Raw genomic sequence first — 16,626 nt, forward strand, 5'->3', positions numbered from 1 at the left:
GAGCTTCTCCATCTTCTGCTGCAAATAATATAATCAGTCTATTTTCGGTACTGACCATCTGGTGATGTCCATGTGTAAAGTCCTCTCTTGTGTTGTTGGAAGAGAGACCTTTAAAGAAATTTTAATCTCTTTCACTTAAAATATCCAGTGTTCTGCTTTACATATAAAGAGGTCATTGAATTCTTTAGGAATAACTGATGTCACTACCAGAAGTTACTAAAGTGTCTTTGCAGACACTTAATATGGGAATGCAACATTCCCCTGAACTCTTTATATAGGAGATTATTTAAGAGCTTTAAAATTCCTTAGAACATTGGCAACTGATTTGAACTTAGCAAACAAGTTCATCTGTTAAGGCAGAAAACCTGTTAAATGGGATTTTGCACAGGGATGCTATTTTTGTTTTGTTTTGTTTTGCTTTTATAAAACAAACAGGTATGCTTACAGAACAAATGTGGAAAAACTTGCAGTGAAAGCACTTTCTGCACTTGGGGCCTAATGCCTCAAACAGTTCATTTGCCCCTTTCCGTATCTGCCTTTCTATAGTATCAGCTGCCCAGCTGAATTGGTCTTGCCCTGAGTGGGGTGACGGAGGCTGTTGAGAGAAGGCTGTTGAGTTTGGTGATTTCTGATACTTGCCAACTGCAGGCACTCCCTGAGCTGAAGTTCAGTCCTCTTGGAAGCCAGGAGGTTTGTGTTGGTCAGCAGATAGTTCTGAGTGTTTCCCATAGTTGTAGGAGAAGTAAGAGAAGCAACAGGAGTTCCAAAATTTTGTGGTAGGGACTTTTTGGTTTCCTCTACTTTCTGTGAGTAATAATAATACAAGTAGGATAAGCTGAGTAAACTGTAGATATACTTAGCATCTGCCATGATGCCTGCAAGTAATACCATTTTTTTGCTGACCACATAGAGCTTCTCCATCTTCTGCTGCAAATAATATAATCAGAAAGAAGAGATAGAGGTTCAGAGAGGATAAGTATCATGCTGCAATTCGAGCCTAGACATGAGCCCAAAGGAGCTTAGCTTCATTTGTTGGCCCCCAAATATTGATTTTGTAGTCAGGATTATAGCAGCATTAACATATTTTTCCACATACCTTTGTTTCCCAAAGAAGTGCTAGGTGTTGGGGGAAAAGGGACTCTTTTACAGAAAAGATGCCAACCCAGAAGTTCTATTTATTTAGTAGGAAAAAAAGATAGGTAGAATCATATTGATTACAGAACCACTTTGCAAAAAGTAGAAGATATTAGAAAAGTCACCATTTTACAAATGCTGTTGTAGTAACTGATTCAGGTGGGCATTAGTGGGTACATTAAACGAAGACTTACTGGGGAACTGGATATTCTGAAAGCATCACCTTATAGACTGCTTATTAACTAAAAAGACACAAGTATTTGTTCACAGTAGAGAAAATCTGGCTGATACCAGATTAGCCAAGTGATAAAACTTGCCTTCATCAATAAAGGTAAAACCTGACACATGATGTAGCATCTAGAAGGACATAGCATCACCTGTGTACCATTCCTACCAAAATATTTACTTTGGAGATATAATGGTGGAAAAACTATCAGACAAATCCAGATGGAGGGACATTTTAAAAATATGTTGCCTGGACTCATCAAAAAGGTCAGTGTTGTGAATGTCCGAAAGTGACACTGAGGGGTCTGCTTTAAAGCAGAGGAGACTGACAAAGAGACAGCTAAGCACAGTGCCCACAAGACCAGATTCGGTCCTGAGTACTCAGCTAAGCTGAAAGGTCATTGGAAGCAGGCAGAAATAGTTGAATATAGACTGTATATTGCAGAGCAGTGTCATATCAGAGTTCAGTTTCTTGAATGTGATAAATGAATTACATCCATGTTCTTAGGAGATAATACTAAAGTATTTAAGAAGGAAATGTCATGGTGTTTGCAACTTACTGTCAATTGGTTCAGCAGAAACATACAGAAAAGGTGAAGTATTACCTCACTTCAGTTGACAGATCTTTAGTTGACAGATCTAAATAAAAAGTGTGTTTAAGTGTTCATATAGTATTGAAACTACTCTGTAGGCTTGAAAATTCTCAAAATGAAAGAATAGAGTTGTTTATCAAAGTAGCCACGCTCAAGCAGGGGAAACATTCACATTAAAAATGACAATGGAGAAAGTGTTCAATAAAATAGATGAAAGCAGGGATCACAACAAGGCTTTTACTTAATTGATATCTCTGGTAAATTAATCCTGGCTACTGAGCATGTTGAAATGAATGGGATTCTGAGGCCATATTCATGATTTATAAGCATTGTTTGCCAAGGGCTTTAATGTGAGAGTGGTGATGAATGTTCCAAATATTTGTCATCTTCCGTTGAATGTCTGTATCATTGCAGTCAAATTAGGTACTTTGCTGTTGTTCAGTTGCTCAGTCATGTCTGACTCTTTGCGACCCCATGGGCTGCACCCTCCAGGCTTCCCTGTCCTTCATCTCCCGGAGCTTGCTCCAACTCACGTCCATTGAGTTAGTGATGCCATCCAAAGGTCTGGTTCTCTGTTGCCCCCTTCTCCTCCTGCCTTCAGTTTTTCCCATCATCAGAGTCTTTTCTGATGAGTTGGCTCTTTGCATCAGATGATCAAAGTGTTGGAGCTTCAGCTTCAGCATCAGTCCTTCCAATGAAGATTCAGGACTGATTTCCTTTAGGATGGACTGGTTGGATCTCCTTGCAGTCCAAGGGACTCTGAAGAGTCTTCTCCAGCAGCACAATTCAAAAGCATCAATTCTTTGGCACTCAGCCTTCTTTATGGTCCAACTCTCACATCCATATATGACTACTGGAAAAACTATAGCTTTGACTAGATGGACCTTTGTTAGCAAAGTAATGTCTCTGCTTTTTAATATGCTTTCTAGGTTGGTCATAGCTTTTGTTCCAAGGAGCAAGCATCTTAATTTCATGGCTGGAGTCACCATCTGCAGTGATCCTGTAGCCCAAGAAAATAAAGTCTGTCGCTGTTTCTATTTGCCATGAAGTGATGGAACTGGATGCCATGATCTTTGTTTTTTGAATGTTGAATTTTAAACCAGCTTTTTCACTCTCCTCTTTCACCTTCATCCTCTTCCCTTTTTGCCATCAGCGTGGTTTCATCTGCATATTTGAGGTTGTTGATGTTTCTCCTGGCAATCTTGATTCCGGCTTGTGCTTCATTCAGCTCTTATCAGTCATTACTTGATCTAACTGTAATTTTATCCTGAGCTTACATTTTTCCTGCACTGATACTCTCCCCCAAACAGAAACTGGCTTCACAAGTCTTTAAAAGACAGCTTCACAAGTCTTTAAAAGTCAAGTGTCTGAGGCAATCCTTAAATTAGGATCTTTGAGCCGAGATCTCATTTATGGGTGGGGCATGAGGAGGTCATGGACCTCTGCTAAAATTAGAAAGGAGTACACTACCATCAGATTCTCTAAGGGATTTATGAGCTAAAATGGTTGAGAGCCTAGTTCCTTTGCTAGTATTCTGATGATCTGCTATAATTATTTTTCACTTTGTTTGACCAGCGTGTTTTAGTCTCCTTTCCTGTCACTCTTTCCAGGCCCCTGCATTATAGTAGTATTTGGCTCCTCTGTCTAGTCCCTTTAAAGATTCTCCATTGCCCTTTGAGAGCAGTTGTAGTTTTCACGTAATCAAGAGCAGGTGTAAAGGAAAAACCTCCCCTGTGTGTGTCTCCTTTACTACTCACGAAGAAAACTTCACTTCTGACGCTTCTTCCTGGTCACCAAATGTTTGTGGGGTTTTCCCTGTACCAAGTGATTTTCAGCAACTCTAGCTGGGTGTCCTGTAATTCAATTTGATTCTGACAGTATCTGCCTGGTGTTAGCATCAGCTCCCACAGGTGAAGAGCTCAGTCCCACGAGACACCCCAGCCCCCTTGTCACCACTTCAGAAGCCAGTTGGTAGTCTAGTGTTGTCACAAGTACTTCTGACCCACCAGTTGTATGTTGTGGTTCCCTCAACCCCTTCCTTCTGTCCAAAAGTTTGTTAGAATGGCTGATAGAACTCCGGGGGAAATGTAACATTTACTGGTTTATTATAAAGATAAAGGGTAAAAGATACACAGGGCAAAGAGTGTGAGCAGGGGCGCTCTGGCATGCTGTCCTCTACCTCTTCTGTGTGTTCACTGGCCTGGACATTCGTGGGTCCCCATACCTTTGGGTTTTCATGCAGACTTCACATTTCTAGTCCCTCTTCCTTCCCAAAGGACTGAGAGATGGGGCTGAAAGGTCCAAGCTCCTCATCACAATTTGGTCTTTCTGGTGACCAGCCAACGATCCTGCTGCTATCCAGGAGCCCACCAAGATTCACCTCATTAGAACAAAAGACACTACCGTCATCCAGGGGATTCCAAGGGATTTAGGGACTCTGTGTCAGGAACCAAGGTGAGAGACCTAATATTAGAACCAAAGATGCCCCTAGTGCTGTTACTTAGGAAATTGCAAGCGTTTAGGAGCTTTGTCCCAGGAACCAGAAACAGAGACCAATATATATCTTTTCTGTTATTTCACAGCAGAATGTTATTTCCATTTTCTTTGGGAAGTAGACATTAAGGAGCCTTGATGATAGTATATAACTCAATAAATATTGTTGAAAGGATGGTTGAAATAATTAAATATTTCTTTTTCCAAACAGCTTTCCATTGAAATTAGGTGGTGCTCACTTAGTGTTGTTTTAATGAATGAAATTACATGGATCAGTTCCCTTGGCTACCTGTGCAGCTTTCCCAGCTCCTTTTCCAGCTTGAGTCTTCAAGAGGGAGCCTCAGAATTGATTTCTAAAACTGTTTGTACCTGGTGTGATTATAAAGCAATGAGACTGATTGTCATGTGTCGTTTGTGGGATCCGTCTCAGTTACTTTATAGCCATACCTGGTATCTTATACCACAGAATATTGCGTGTTGAACAGCATTTTAAAATTACTTAAGGTTTCTAACTGGAAATTTTAAATGGTTTAGCATCACTTTAGATTTTTTTCTAACTTACTGATCAGAACTCTTATATCTGAAAGATAATTAGATGTTAACTTGTTGCTTTAATTTGCAGTTTCCTTTTTGTTTTAGGGATTTTAATCAGTATTCTGATAAACTGCTTATTGAATTTCTTTTCAGTTGTAAATAGTCTTTGTACATTGTACAAGGATAGTCCTTTCAATTGAATATTATAAATGAAACATATAAACTGGGATGAACAAAAAAGGAACCTTCCCCTAGTCCAGTCTACACCTAGGACCTAAGATAGTTTCAGCTGTCACTGATTAAAGATACCCCCATTTGGCATTTTGCTGTTGACACTCTATTATCAAATTTCTGTCCTAAGTCAGTGAAATTATAAAACTGTATATCCTGAGCTTCTACTTTCTGTTCCTTGTGCTAGTTCTACACACAATAGGTGCTCCATAAATGTTTATAAGAAAAGTTAATGCCAACAAGTACCAACTTGTGTGTTATAAATAACAGTGTTTTTCTCCTTTTCATAAGGAATTGGGGCTCTCTAAAGCACATTTAAGATGGAAAAGGTTTTACAGTGAAACCTGCCGTGATTTTTGTCACATTTCTATTGCCGTGTAATACGATTCCCAGGTGGCTCAATGGTCAATAATCCGCCTGCCAATGCAGGAGACGCGGGTTCGATCCCTGGGTCCGGAAGATTCCGTGGAGTAGGAAATGGCAGCCCATTCCAGTATTCTTGCTAGGGAAAGCCCATGGTCAGAGGAGCCTGGCACTTTTCCTGCTTGGCTACAGTCCACAGGGTCATAAAGAGTTGGACACGACTGAGCAACTGAGCATGATTGCTGTATAATACAATGATTTGCACTATCTCTTGTTACATTTGGCCGATTTAATGGTCTGTCTTTCAAATATAGTTGTAAGACAAATTAATACGGCTTTTACCACTACAGTCATTTTTACGCTTTAAGTGTGTTTGTTTAAATCTTAAGTAGTACACATCAAATTTCTTTTCCCACTTGGTACCAGCATACCCAATTAAAACTTCATTTCATTTGAACCTGCAAAACCTTGCCATTAGCAAAAACTGCAGTAGTTTTTCTAAGTAACATTTTTATATATTTGATATTCTGTAAATTTTAAATGTCACTTGAGTATATATATTTATTTTACATTACAGGCACTGGAGATATTATTGCTGTCATGATTACAGAATTGAGGGGTAAAGATATTTTGAGTTATCTGGAGAAAAACATCTCTGTACAAATGACAATAGCTGTTGGAACTCGAATGCCGCCAAAGAACTTCAGCCGTGGTTCTCTAGTCTTCGTGTCAATATCCTTTATTGTTTTGATGATTATTTCTTCAGCCTGGCTCATATTCTACTTCATTCAGAAGATCAGGTATACAAATGCCCGGGACAGGAACCAGGTGAGCTACCAGTACTCTATAGTGATTAATGCTTACTGGCCGTAATTCATAGACATCTGTTGTAATCATACACAATATGAACATTTTTTCATTAAAAAATGGTCAAAAACATATCTATACAAGTTTTTAAGGGTATTTGAAATACCTAAATGGAGAAATTATTAAGTTTATAGTGATCACTTGGAATATTCCAGGTGAGTGGTTAGCTTAATATCAGAGTGTGATATACCTAATTCTAGTAATTTGAAAAAATATTGCAAAGTTGCGTTTTTAAGCTGGTAACATTTGTTGTCAGTAGCAGGGGAGTTGGAAGGATGAAAGACAGAGACTTTTCACTGTATATACTTTTGTTCCATGTGAATTTTTTTCCCATGTGAATTATCTGTCCTGTTTAATCTTAGCCACAAGGCATTGATGAGGTCAAAAAGGACCAATAGAAGAGATGTATCTGTCTAGTCACCCTGGAAATTATATTGACAAGCACAGCCTAAGTACTGAGTATTAAGATGAATAAAGGCACAGGAAAAACAGTATACTGCCCTGTAGTAAAGGACTTGCAGATGGTTTTCTGTCAGTTTGTTACTCATTAATAGTTTGTTTGATGTGCTGTATACAGAATATCTGCCCTGGAGCAGGTGTAGGATGTTAGGTCCCAGTCCTAGGTATTTCTAAGAAACTAAGAAGTAAATACTTTGGCCACCTGATGCAAAGAGCTAACTCATTTGAAAAGACCCTGATGCTGGGAAAGATTGAGGGCAGGAGGAGAAGGGGATGACAGAGGATGAGATGGCTGGATGGCATCACCGACTCAATGGACATGAGTTTGGGTAGGCTCTGGCAGTTGGTGATAGATGGGGAGGCCTGGTGTGCTGCAGCTCACGGAGTCGCAAAGAGTTGGACACGACTGAGAGACTGAACTGAACTGAAGAAGTAAATAGTGTGGAGCATGGTTTGAAGCCAGTTTTTTTAATTATTATTTTTGGCTGCATTGGGTCTTTGTTACTGCACATGGGCTTCCCTTTTGTTGCAGTGAGCTGGGGCTACTCTGTAGTTGCAGTCCATGGACTTCCCGTTAGAGTGGCTTCTCTTGTTGAAGAGCACAGGCTCTAGGTACATGGGCTACAGATACATGGGCTCATTAGTTGTGATGCATGGACACGGCATGTCCAGGAAGATTTCACATGGCGTGCCCATGTATCACAACTATTGAGCCCATGTGCCTATATGGTACATGTACACAATGGAATATTACTCGCCTATTAAAAATAATGCATTTGAATCAGTTCTAATGAGGTGGATAAAACTGGAGGCTATTATACAGAGTGAAGTAAGTCAGAAAGAAAAACACCAATACAGTATATTAACGCATATATATGGAATTTAGAAAGATGGTAACGATGACCCTGTATGCAAGACAGCAGATGTAAAGAGACACAGATGTAAAGAACAGACTTTTGGACTCTGTGGGAGAAGGCGAGGGTGGGATGATTTGAGAGAATAGCATTGAAACATGTATATTATCATATGTGAAACAGATCGCCAGTCCAGGTTCCATGCATGACAGGGTGCTCAGGGCTGGTATGCTGGGAGGACCCAGAGGGATGGGATGGGGAGGGAGGTGGGGGGGGCGGTTCAGGATGGGGAACACATGTACACCTGTGGCAGATTCATGTGAATGTATGGCAAAAACCACCCCAATATTGTAAAGTAATTAGTTTCCAATTAAAATTTTAAAATTAAAAAAATTTTTTATATAACATAATTCTCTATTCAGACAGAGCACCTGTAAATCCCTGTAGGGGATGGTGCAAGGTGGGGGTGTATAAAATTTTCATCCTTCCTCATTCTAGTGAAAAGAAACATAGACTTTGGTATGGAGTTCAAATCCTGACCTTACTGCCAATTTGCCACAGTCCGTCTTGCAGTTTATATAGCTTCTCAACTTGTTTCTGCATCTGAAAGTATATATAAAACATCTGAAAAGTATAATTTATTGAACCTTTGTGTGCCAGGCTCTGTGCAGCATCCTACATCTTTGAAATTTTTATCATGATAATTTTTATTATTTGTGATTTCAGGCCTACAGAAAGTTGTAAAAATAGTATAAAGTATTTTCTTGCCCAAATTGTCCAGCTGTGAACATTTTACCTTGTTTCCTTTTCTATGTGTATCAGTTCAGTTCAGTTCACTTGCTCAGTTGTGTCCAACTTTTTGCAACCCCATTGACTGAAGCACACCAGGCTTCCCTGTCCATCACCAACTCCCGGAGATTGCTCAAACTCATGTCCCTTGAGTCGGTGATGCCATCCAACCATCTCATCCTCTGTCATCCCCTTCTCCTCCTGCCTTCAATCTTCCCCAGCATCAGGGTCTTTTCCAGTGAGTCAGTTCTTCACATCAGGTGGTGAAAGTATTGGAGCTTCAGTTTCAGCATCAGTCCTTCCAAAGAATATTCAGAATTGATTTCCTTTAGGATGGACTGGTTGGATCTCCTTGCACTCCAAGGGACTCTCAAGAGTCTTCTGCAACACCACAGTTCAAAAGCATCAATTCTTCATCACTCAGCTTTCTTTATGGTCCAACTCTAATATCCATACACAACTACTGGAAAAACCATAGCTTTGACTAGATGGACCTTTGTTGGCAAAGTGATATCTCTGCTTTTTAACATGCTGTCTAGGTTGGTCATAGCTTTTCTTCCAAGGAGCAAGTGTCTTTTAATTTCATGGCTGCAGTCACCTTCTGCAGTGATTTTGGAGCACAAGAAAATAAAGTCTGTCACTGTATCCATTGTTTTCCCATCTATATATAATTTTTTAAGAACTGAGAGTAAATTTGGGATAAGATACCCTTTTACACTTAAATACTTCATTGTATATTTTCTAAAAGCAAGAACATTTTCTTATATAGCCACAGTATGATTATCAAGATAATGAAATTAACATTAATATCATTGTCTGATCTATATACCTTTTCTAAGTTTTGTAAAATTGTCTTAATAACGACCGTTATAGAAAAGAAAACCCTGGATTGGTCCAGTCAAATTGTTTGTTGTATTCAGTTGTCATGTCTCTTTTAACCTGTTCATGACATTGACATTATTGAAGATTATAATCCAGTTGTTTTGGATTTGAGCTTGTCTGATGTCTGTTCCTTCATGATTAGGTTCGGGTTATCTATGTTTTTGTCAGAAATACCTCCCAGGCCTTTACATTTATTAATTTTTCATTTTGAGATAGTTGTAACTTCACATACATTTATAAGAAATAATGCAGAGAGATCCCAAACACCCTTCACCCATTTCCCCCTAGATGTAAAATCTTGCCTAACTATAGTAAATATCACAACCAGGATATTGATGTTGATACTGATAGTCAGATTTTTCCAGTTAAACTTGTGCTGGAATGTGTGTAGTTCTTTGCAATTTCAGGTGACCGCCTCCCAGTCCAGATATAGTCCTGTTATCACAAGGACCCTTTGTGCAAATTCTTTGACAGTCAGCCATAGCCACCTCCCTCTCTCCTGCACTGTGCCTAGCCCCTGACTACACTAGTCTGTTTCTCCACTATAGTTTTGTTGTCTCAAAAATGCTATATTAATGGAATCATAGAGTACTTAACTTCTGGAGTTTGGATTTCTTCATCTAATACATTCCCTTGAGATCGTCCCAGATTGTATGTATCAGTAATTTATTTCTTTTGTTGGTGACTAGTATTCTGTATCTTGGATGTACCATGACTTGGTAACCAAGTTATTTCCCATTTTGGCTATTATAAATAAAGTGACTATGAACATTCGTGTACAGGTTTCTGCATGAGCATGAGTTTTCATTTCCCTGGCATAAATGTTCAGTAGTGGAATTTTTGAGTTACTTTGATAGGTACATATTTAATTTTGTAAGAAATTGCCGTTCTTTTCCCAAGCAGCTGTACTGTTTTACATTCCCACTTCTTCTGCATCCTTGCCAGCATTTGGTGTGGTCACTATCTTTCATTGCCGCCATTCTGATGGGTGTACAGTGACATCTCCTCTGTGATGTTAGTCTGCGTCTCCCGAGTGACTGGTGGTGTCGGCCGTCCTTCACCGCCAGACGCCATCTGCATGTCCTCCACAGTGAGACGGTTTCTCTTTTACCCATTTCTACTGCATCATTTCTTACTGTGGAGTTCTGAGTGTTCTTTATATATTCTAAATACAAGTCTTTTGTCAGAATTATGGTCTGCAAATATTTTCTCTGATGGTCTTTTGAAGAGCAAAATTTTTAATTTTGGTGAAGCTTAATTTATCAGTGTTCCCTTTATGAATTGTGCTTTTTCTGACAAGTGTAAAAATTCTTTGCCTTACCCTGGATACCAAAGATTTTCTAATACTTTTCAAAAAGTTTTACATTTTGTATCTGACCCATTTTAAATTACATTTTATATACAGTGTGAGGCTTAGATTGAGGTTCCTTTTTATACTTATGTCTGTCCAATATTGCACCTTTGTCAAAAAACTCGGGCACATTTGTGTGGGTGTATTTCTGGGTTTTCTGTTTGACCCATCCATTGGCTATGTTCATACCACACTGTCTTCTTTCTTAAGCTATATATTATGCCTAACTATTGGGTACAGTGATCCATCCCATTTTATTTTCCTTTTCACGATTGTTTTATCTATTCTAGGTCCTAGAGTCTTTTCATACAAATTTTAGAATAAGTTTGTCTCTGTCTCTACCGAAAAAAAAAAAAAAACTTGCTGAAATTTTGATGTGAATGCATTAAACCTATTGATTATTTGAGGAGAATTTATATATTTATCATGTTAAATCTTTCAGTTCATGAACTTTGTTTTTCCATTTTTTTAGGTCTTTTTTCCCCTTTTAATAGCATTTTATTCTTTTCAGCATACAGATCCTCTCATGTTTTGTTAAGTTTATACCTAAGAATTTTGTTTTGTTTGGAATGACTATAAAAAGTAATGTAATGGCAAATGGACTCTACATGTGTTTTTACTTTCAGGTTCCACATGTTTATTTTAAGAATATCAAAATGTGATTGAATTTTGTATATCAGTTTTGTGTTCTGCAGCCTTGGTAAACTCATTTATTATTATAAATTGCTTGGGGTTTTCTTGTTATCTGCTGTTTTCTTGTTATCTGCTTCTTATCTGCTGTTTTCTTGTTATCTGCTGCTTGTTATCTGCTGTTTTCTTGTTATCTGCTTCTTATCTGCTGTTTTCTTGTTATCTGCGCTTGTTATATGCTGCTTGTTATCTGCTAGACAATCTTGTTATCTGCTGCTACTGCTGCTGTTGCTAAGTCACTTCAGTCGTGTCCGACTCCGTGCGACCCCATAGACAGCAGCCCACTAGGCTCCTCTGTCCCTGGGATTCTCCAGGCAAGAATACTGGAGTGGGTTGCCATTTCCTTCTCCAATGCATGCATGCATACTAAGTTGCTTCAGTTATGTCCGACTGTGTGACCCCATGGACAGCAGCCCACCAGGCTCCTCTGTCCACAGGATTCTCTACGCAAGAATACTGGAGTGGTTTGCCATTTCTTTCTCCAAATGTTATCTGAAAATAGTAACTATTTAAATTGTTCCTTTCCAGTTTCGGTGCTTTATTTCATTTTCTTGCCTTATTGCAATGGCTAGAACTTTCAGAACTATGCTGAGTAACAGTAAAGGAAAGTGTGGGCATCCTTGCCTGTACCCAATCTTAGAGGGAAGGATTCAGTCTGTTGTTGTTAAGTAAGTTAATATGTGGATAACTGTCATGTTTCTTACCAAGTTGAGGAAGGGTCTCTCTGTTTCTAGTGTGCTGAGAATTTTTATCACCAGTGGGTGCTTGACTTTGTCACGTGCTTTTTATGCATCAGTTGATGTGATCATATGATTTTTTTGTTTTCTTCTTTAGCCTGTGGTGGATTGCATTTGTTGATTTTTGAATGTTGAACAAGCCTTGCATACCTGGAATAAACTGTACTTGGTCTAGTCTTATATACCTGGAATAAATCCCACTAGGTTATGGAATATAATTTTTTGTGCATTGCTGGATTTGATTGGCTAGTACTTGGTTGAGGATTTTGGTATCTTAAGTTCATGAGAGATACCGGTTTGTAGTTTTGAGGGAGAAGCTGTAAAAACTTAATGTCTTTAATGGTTAAAAGAATGTTTAGGTTGTGTTTCATCTTTTTGGGGGATTTTGAGAAATTGGCCCTTTTTTTTATATATTGTCATACTTATGAACGTAAAATTGTTCATAGTACTACTCCCTGTTCTTTTAATGACTGCAGTGTCTGTACTGATAGTTCATGCTCATTACTGATTTTAATTATTTGTATCTTCTCTTTTTATCTTCGTCAGTCTTTTGAGAAATTTCTCTTTTTTAAAAAATTTATTTATTTTAATAGGAGGCTAATTACTTTATCATTCCAATCCCAAAGAAAGGCAATGCCAAAGAATGCTCAAACTACCACACAATTGCACTCATCTCACATGCTAGTAAAGTAATGCTCAAAATTCTCCAAGCCAGACTTCAGCAATACATGAATCACGAACTTCCAGATGTTCAAGCTGGTTTTAGAAAAGGCAGAGGAACCAGAGATCAAATTGCAAACATCCACTGGATCATGGAAAAATGAAGAGAGTTCCAGAAAAACATCTATTTCTGCTTTATTGACTATGCCAAAGCCTTTGACTGTATGGATCACAATAAACTGTGGAAAATTCTGAAAGAGATGGGAATACCAGACCACCTGACCTGCCTCTTAAGAAACCTATATGCAGGTCAGGAGGCAACAGTTAGAACTGGACATGGAACAACAGACTGGTTCCAAATAGGAAAAGGAGCACGTCAAGGCTGTATATTGTCACCCTGCTTATTTAACTTCTGTGTAGAGTACATCATGAGAAATGCTGGGCTGGAAGAAGCACAAGCTGGAATCAAGATTTCCGGGAGAAATATCAATAACCTCAGATATGCAGATGACACCACCCTTATGGCAGAAAGTGAAGAGGAACTAAAAAGCCTCTTGTTGAAAGTGAGAGAGGAGAGTGAAAAAGTTGGCTTAAAGCTCAACATTTCAGAAAACGAAGATCATGTCATCCGGTCCCATCATTTCATGGGAAACAGATGGGGAAACAGTGGAAACAGTGTCAGACTTTATTATTTTGGGCTCCAAAATCACTGCAGATGGTGATTGCAGCCATGAAATTAAAAGACACTTACTCCTTGGAAGGAAAGTTATGACCAACCTAGATAGCATATTCAAAAGCAGAGACATTACTTTGCCAACAAAGGTCCGTCTAGTCAAGGCTATGGTTTTTCCTGTGGTCATGTATGGATGTGAGAGTTGGACTCTAAAGAAAGTTGAGCGCTAAAGAAAGCTGAATGCCGAAGAATTGATGCTCTTGAACTGTGGTGTTGGAGAAGACTCTTGAGAGTCCCTTGGACTGCAAGGAGATCCAACCAGTCCATCCTAAAGGAGATCCGTCGTGGGTGTTCATTGGAAAGACTGATGCTGAAGCTGAAAGTCCCAATACTTTGGCCACCTCATGCAAAGAGTTGACTTGTTGAAAAAGACCCTGATGCTTTTAAGGGAGGGATTGGGGGCAGGAGGAGAAGGGGACGCCAGAGGATGAGGTGGCTGGATGGCATCACCAACTCGATGGACATGAGTTTGAGTGAACTCAGGGAGTTGGTGATGGACAGGGAGGGAGGCCTAGCATGCTGTGATTCATGGGGTCCCAAGGAGTTGGACATGACTGAGCGACTGAACTGAATTATTTTATTGTAGTGGTTTTTGCCATACATTGACATGAATCAGCCATGGGTGTACATGTGTTCCCCATCCTGAGCCCCCCTCCCAGCTCCCTCCCCATCTCATCCCTCTGGATCATCCCAGTGCACCAGCCCTGAGCACCCTGTCTCATGCATCGAACCTGGACTGGCGATCTGTTTCACATATGATAATATACATGTTTCAATGCTATTCTCAAATCATCCCACCCTCGCCTTCTTAATTTTATTGATTCTTTTTAAAAACAAGTTTCCTTGAATTTTAAAAGATAGGAACTTGGATTATTTATTTGAAAACTTTTCTCTTTCTCTTGTAAGCATGTACTGTTGTTTTCTCTCATCACTATTTTAACTGTGTCCCATATGCTTTGATATCCTTTATATTCATTCAACTTTATGTAATTTTTTTCTTCTGAGACTTCCTCTTTGACCTGTAATACACACTTATTTAGAAGTGTTTTATTGAGTTTTCTCTTGTTTGAAGATTTTGCTACTGTCTTAGTGTTACTGATTTCTAATTAGATTTCATTATGATCAGAGAAATACTCTGTGATTTCAGTTCTTTTAAATTTGTTGAGGTTTGTTTTATGGTCTAAGATCTAGTCAGTTTGGATGAATGTCTGATGGGTGCTTGGGGAAAAAAATGTATATTCTGCTATGGGGTAGAATGTTTTATAGATGTCGATTAGATCAGTACACTCAGCTTGCTTCTAAGAAGTCAGGGAGAGGGAGGTTCACTTTCCCAGTGGATCCTGCTGAAACCATTGTGGGAAGAGAGGTGCAATTTTTCCATTGGTGTTTTGCTAGAGTAAGATGTGTGTAGCCCACTCTTCCTGGTACTTTAGCTTGGGGAAGCAGGCTCTTTTTTTGGACTAGGGGAGGGGAGGGGATCTGTTCCTGTTGGGAGTACCAGATTGGAGGTTTCTGCAGCATCTTGTGTGAGACATATGAGGCCAGGAAACTCATTACACAGCATTCAAGTCTTAAGGCCCCTAGGCAGCTCACCTCCTCTACCTTTCAGAGACTTACTATGCTGATTTGTTGTGTTTTGTCCAGGGCTTTTTAGGTATAGAGGGGTGCACCTTGGAATAATGGGGCCTGTCTGTTGTAGGAGAACTGAGAGTTCCTATAATATCTCACATGATTTTTGACTTGGATATAGGTGATTTGAAGTGATAAAGGGATATTAGATGAAAGGGTTAACTGATCTAAAACTATGACACTTTCATAGAAAAGATTATTAGATATGCATGTATAAAATAAAGTTTACAGCCTTAAAATAGAATGCACCAATTTGCTGAGATTTTTGACAGAATGAATGCATAAGTCACTTTAGTCGTGTCTGACTGTCTGCGACCCCATGGACTGTAGCCCACCAGGTTCCTCTGTCCATGGGATTCTCCAGGCAGTAATAACTGGAGTGGGTTGCCATTCCCTCCTCCAGGGCATCTTCCCGAGCCAGGAAAGTCTCTTATGTCTCCTGCATTGGCAGGCAGGTTCTTTATCACTAGCGCCACCTGAGAAGCCCTTTTGACAAAGTGAATAGCCATAAAATCGAGTTCTGATGAAATGGAGGGATACATAGTCAGATCAGCACTAACAAGTTGACAGCATTTATTTATTTATCTTCAAAGCACCTGGCAAGAAATTCTATCCAGTGATATTTGAAGAAAATAGAAGTCAGCTGAAGCTCTTCAGCTTCTTTGAAGGGCAGAAGCATAGCATTGAAGTGTTCTTTTACCCACCCTCTTTAACCAGTGATGTTACCTTCTTTTTTAAATTGAAAATTTTAACCAATATAATATATGGACATGAGTTTTAAGAATAAATGGTACTGCAGAGTTTGGTTCCTTGCCTAGTCTTTTCCTCCTTCTAACTCTTGTTTCTCAGCAACAACTCTTTCTCTCAACTCTTTCTCTCTTCCTTCTGTTACTAACTTAACTAACTAGCATGTTGTACTCCTTTTAAAAATAAATTTAAAGGTGTCTTTTAAATGTATTATTGCCATTATGGAAAACTAAAAGTAAAATGCTCAAGAGTAGTTCTAAAAGGGTGTTCTCTGCAAGCAAGCCCTATATTGTTGGTTTGAAGGTAGTGCTTCTCAAGGACTTTTGAAAAAAGCAGATTGTTTACCCCAGGAGCCTGCTCTTTAGTAGTACTTTAGTTAGCACCCAGCATGTGACCTGTGTGTAATGAAGGAGTCAGCACAATCACCATCTGGTGTGCACCGCAAACGGAAACTGGCTTTGTGGCTGACTGCACACAGACTTCCTAAGCATTCTTCCCCAGACTGTATAGCGGGGTCTGGTATTCTGACCTTTGTTCCTCCTTCTGTTTTTTCCTAAGGTTGAGAAGCAAATTTGATGATGTTTCATGTGGCTTGAAAAGCTTAGCTTGCTAAAGTTAAACACAAGCAGTGGCGGCAGCACCTCAACTGGTTGAA

The 16,626-nt window shown here is 39.2% G+C and overlaps 1 protein-coding gene across 10 annotated transcripts in view; it reads left to right on the forward strand.

The window, feature by feature from the left end:
- Positions 1-16,626, forward strand: part of RNF130 (ring finger protein 130) — a 142,871-nt gene that overhangs the window by 60,363 nt on the left and 65,882 nt on the right. For 6 of the 10 annotated variants that reach the window (XM_086407869.1, XM_086407870.1, XM_086407871.1 and 3 more), the window contains one exon: positions 6,151-6,401. The exons of the other annotated variants lie outside the window; for them this stretch is intronic. In XM_086407869.1, coding sequence (XP_086263995.1) covers positions 6,151-6,401 — 251 coding nt within the window. The remainder of the gene's footprint in view (positions 1-6,150; positions 6,402-16,626) is intronic. 10 annotated transcript variants of the gene reach the window in all.

The sequence above is a fragment of the Bos grunniens genome, chromosome 7, assembly GCF_055505025.1.
Source record: "Bos grunniens cultivar Pamir isolate PY7600 chromosome 7, Bosgru_T2T1.0, whole genome shotgun sequence".
NCBI lineage: Eukaryota > Metazoa > Chordata > Mammalia > Artiodactyla > Bovidae > Bos > Bos grunniens.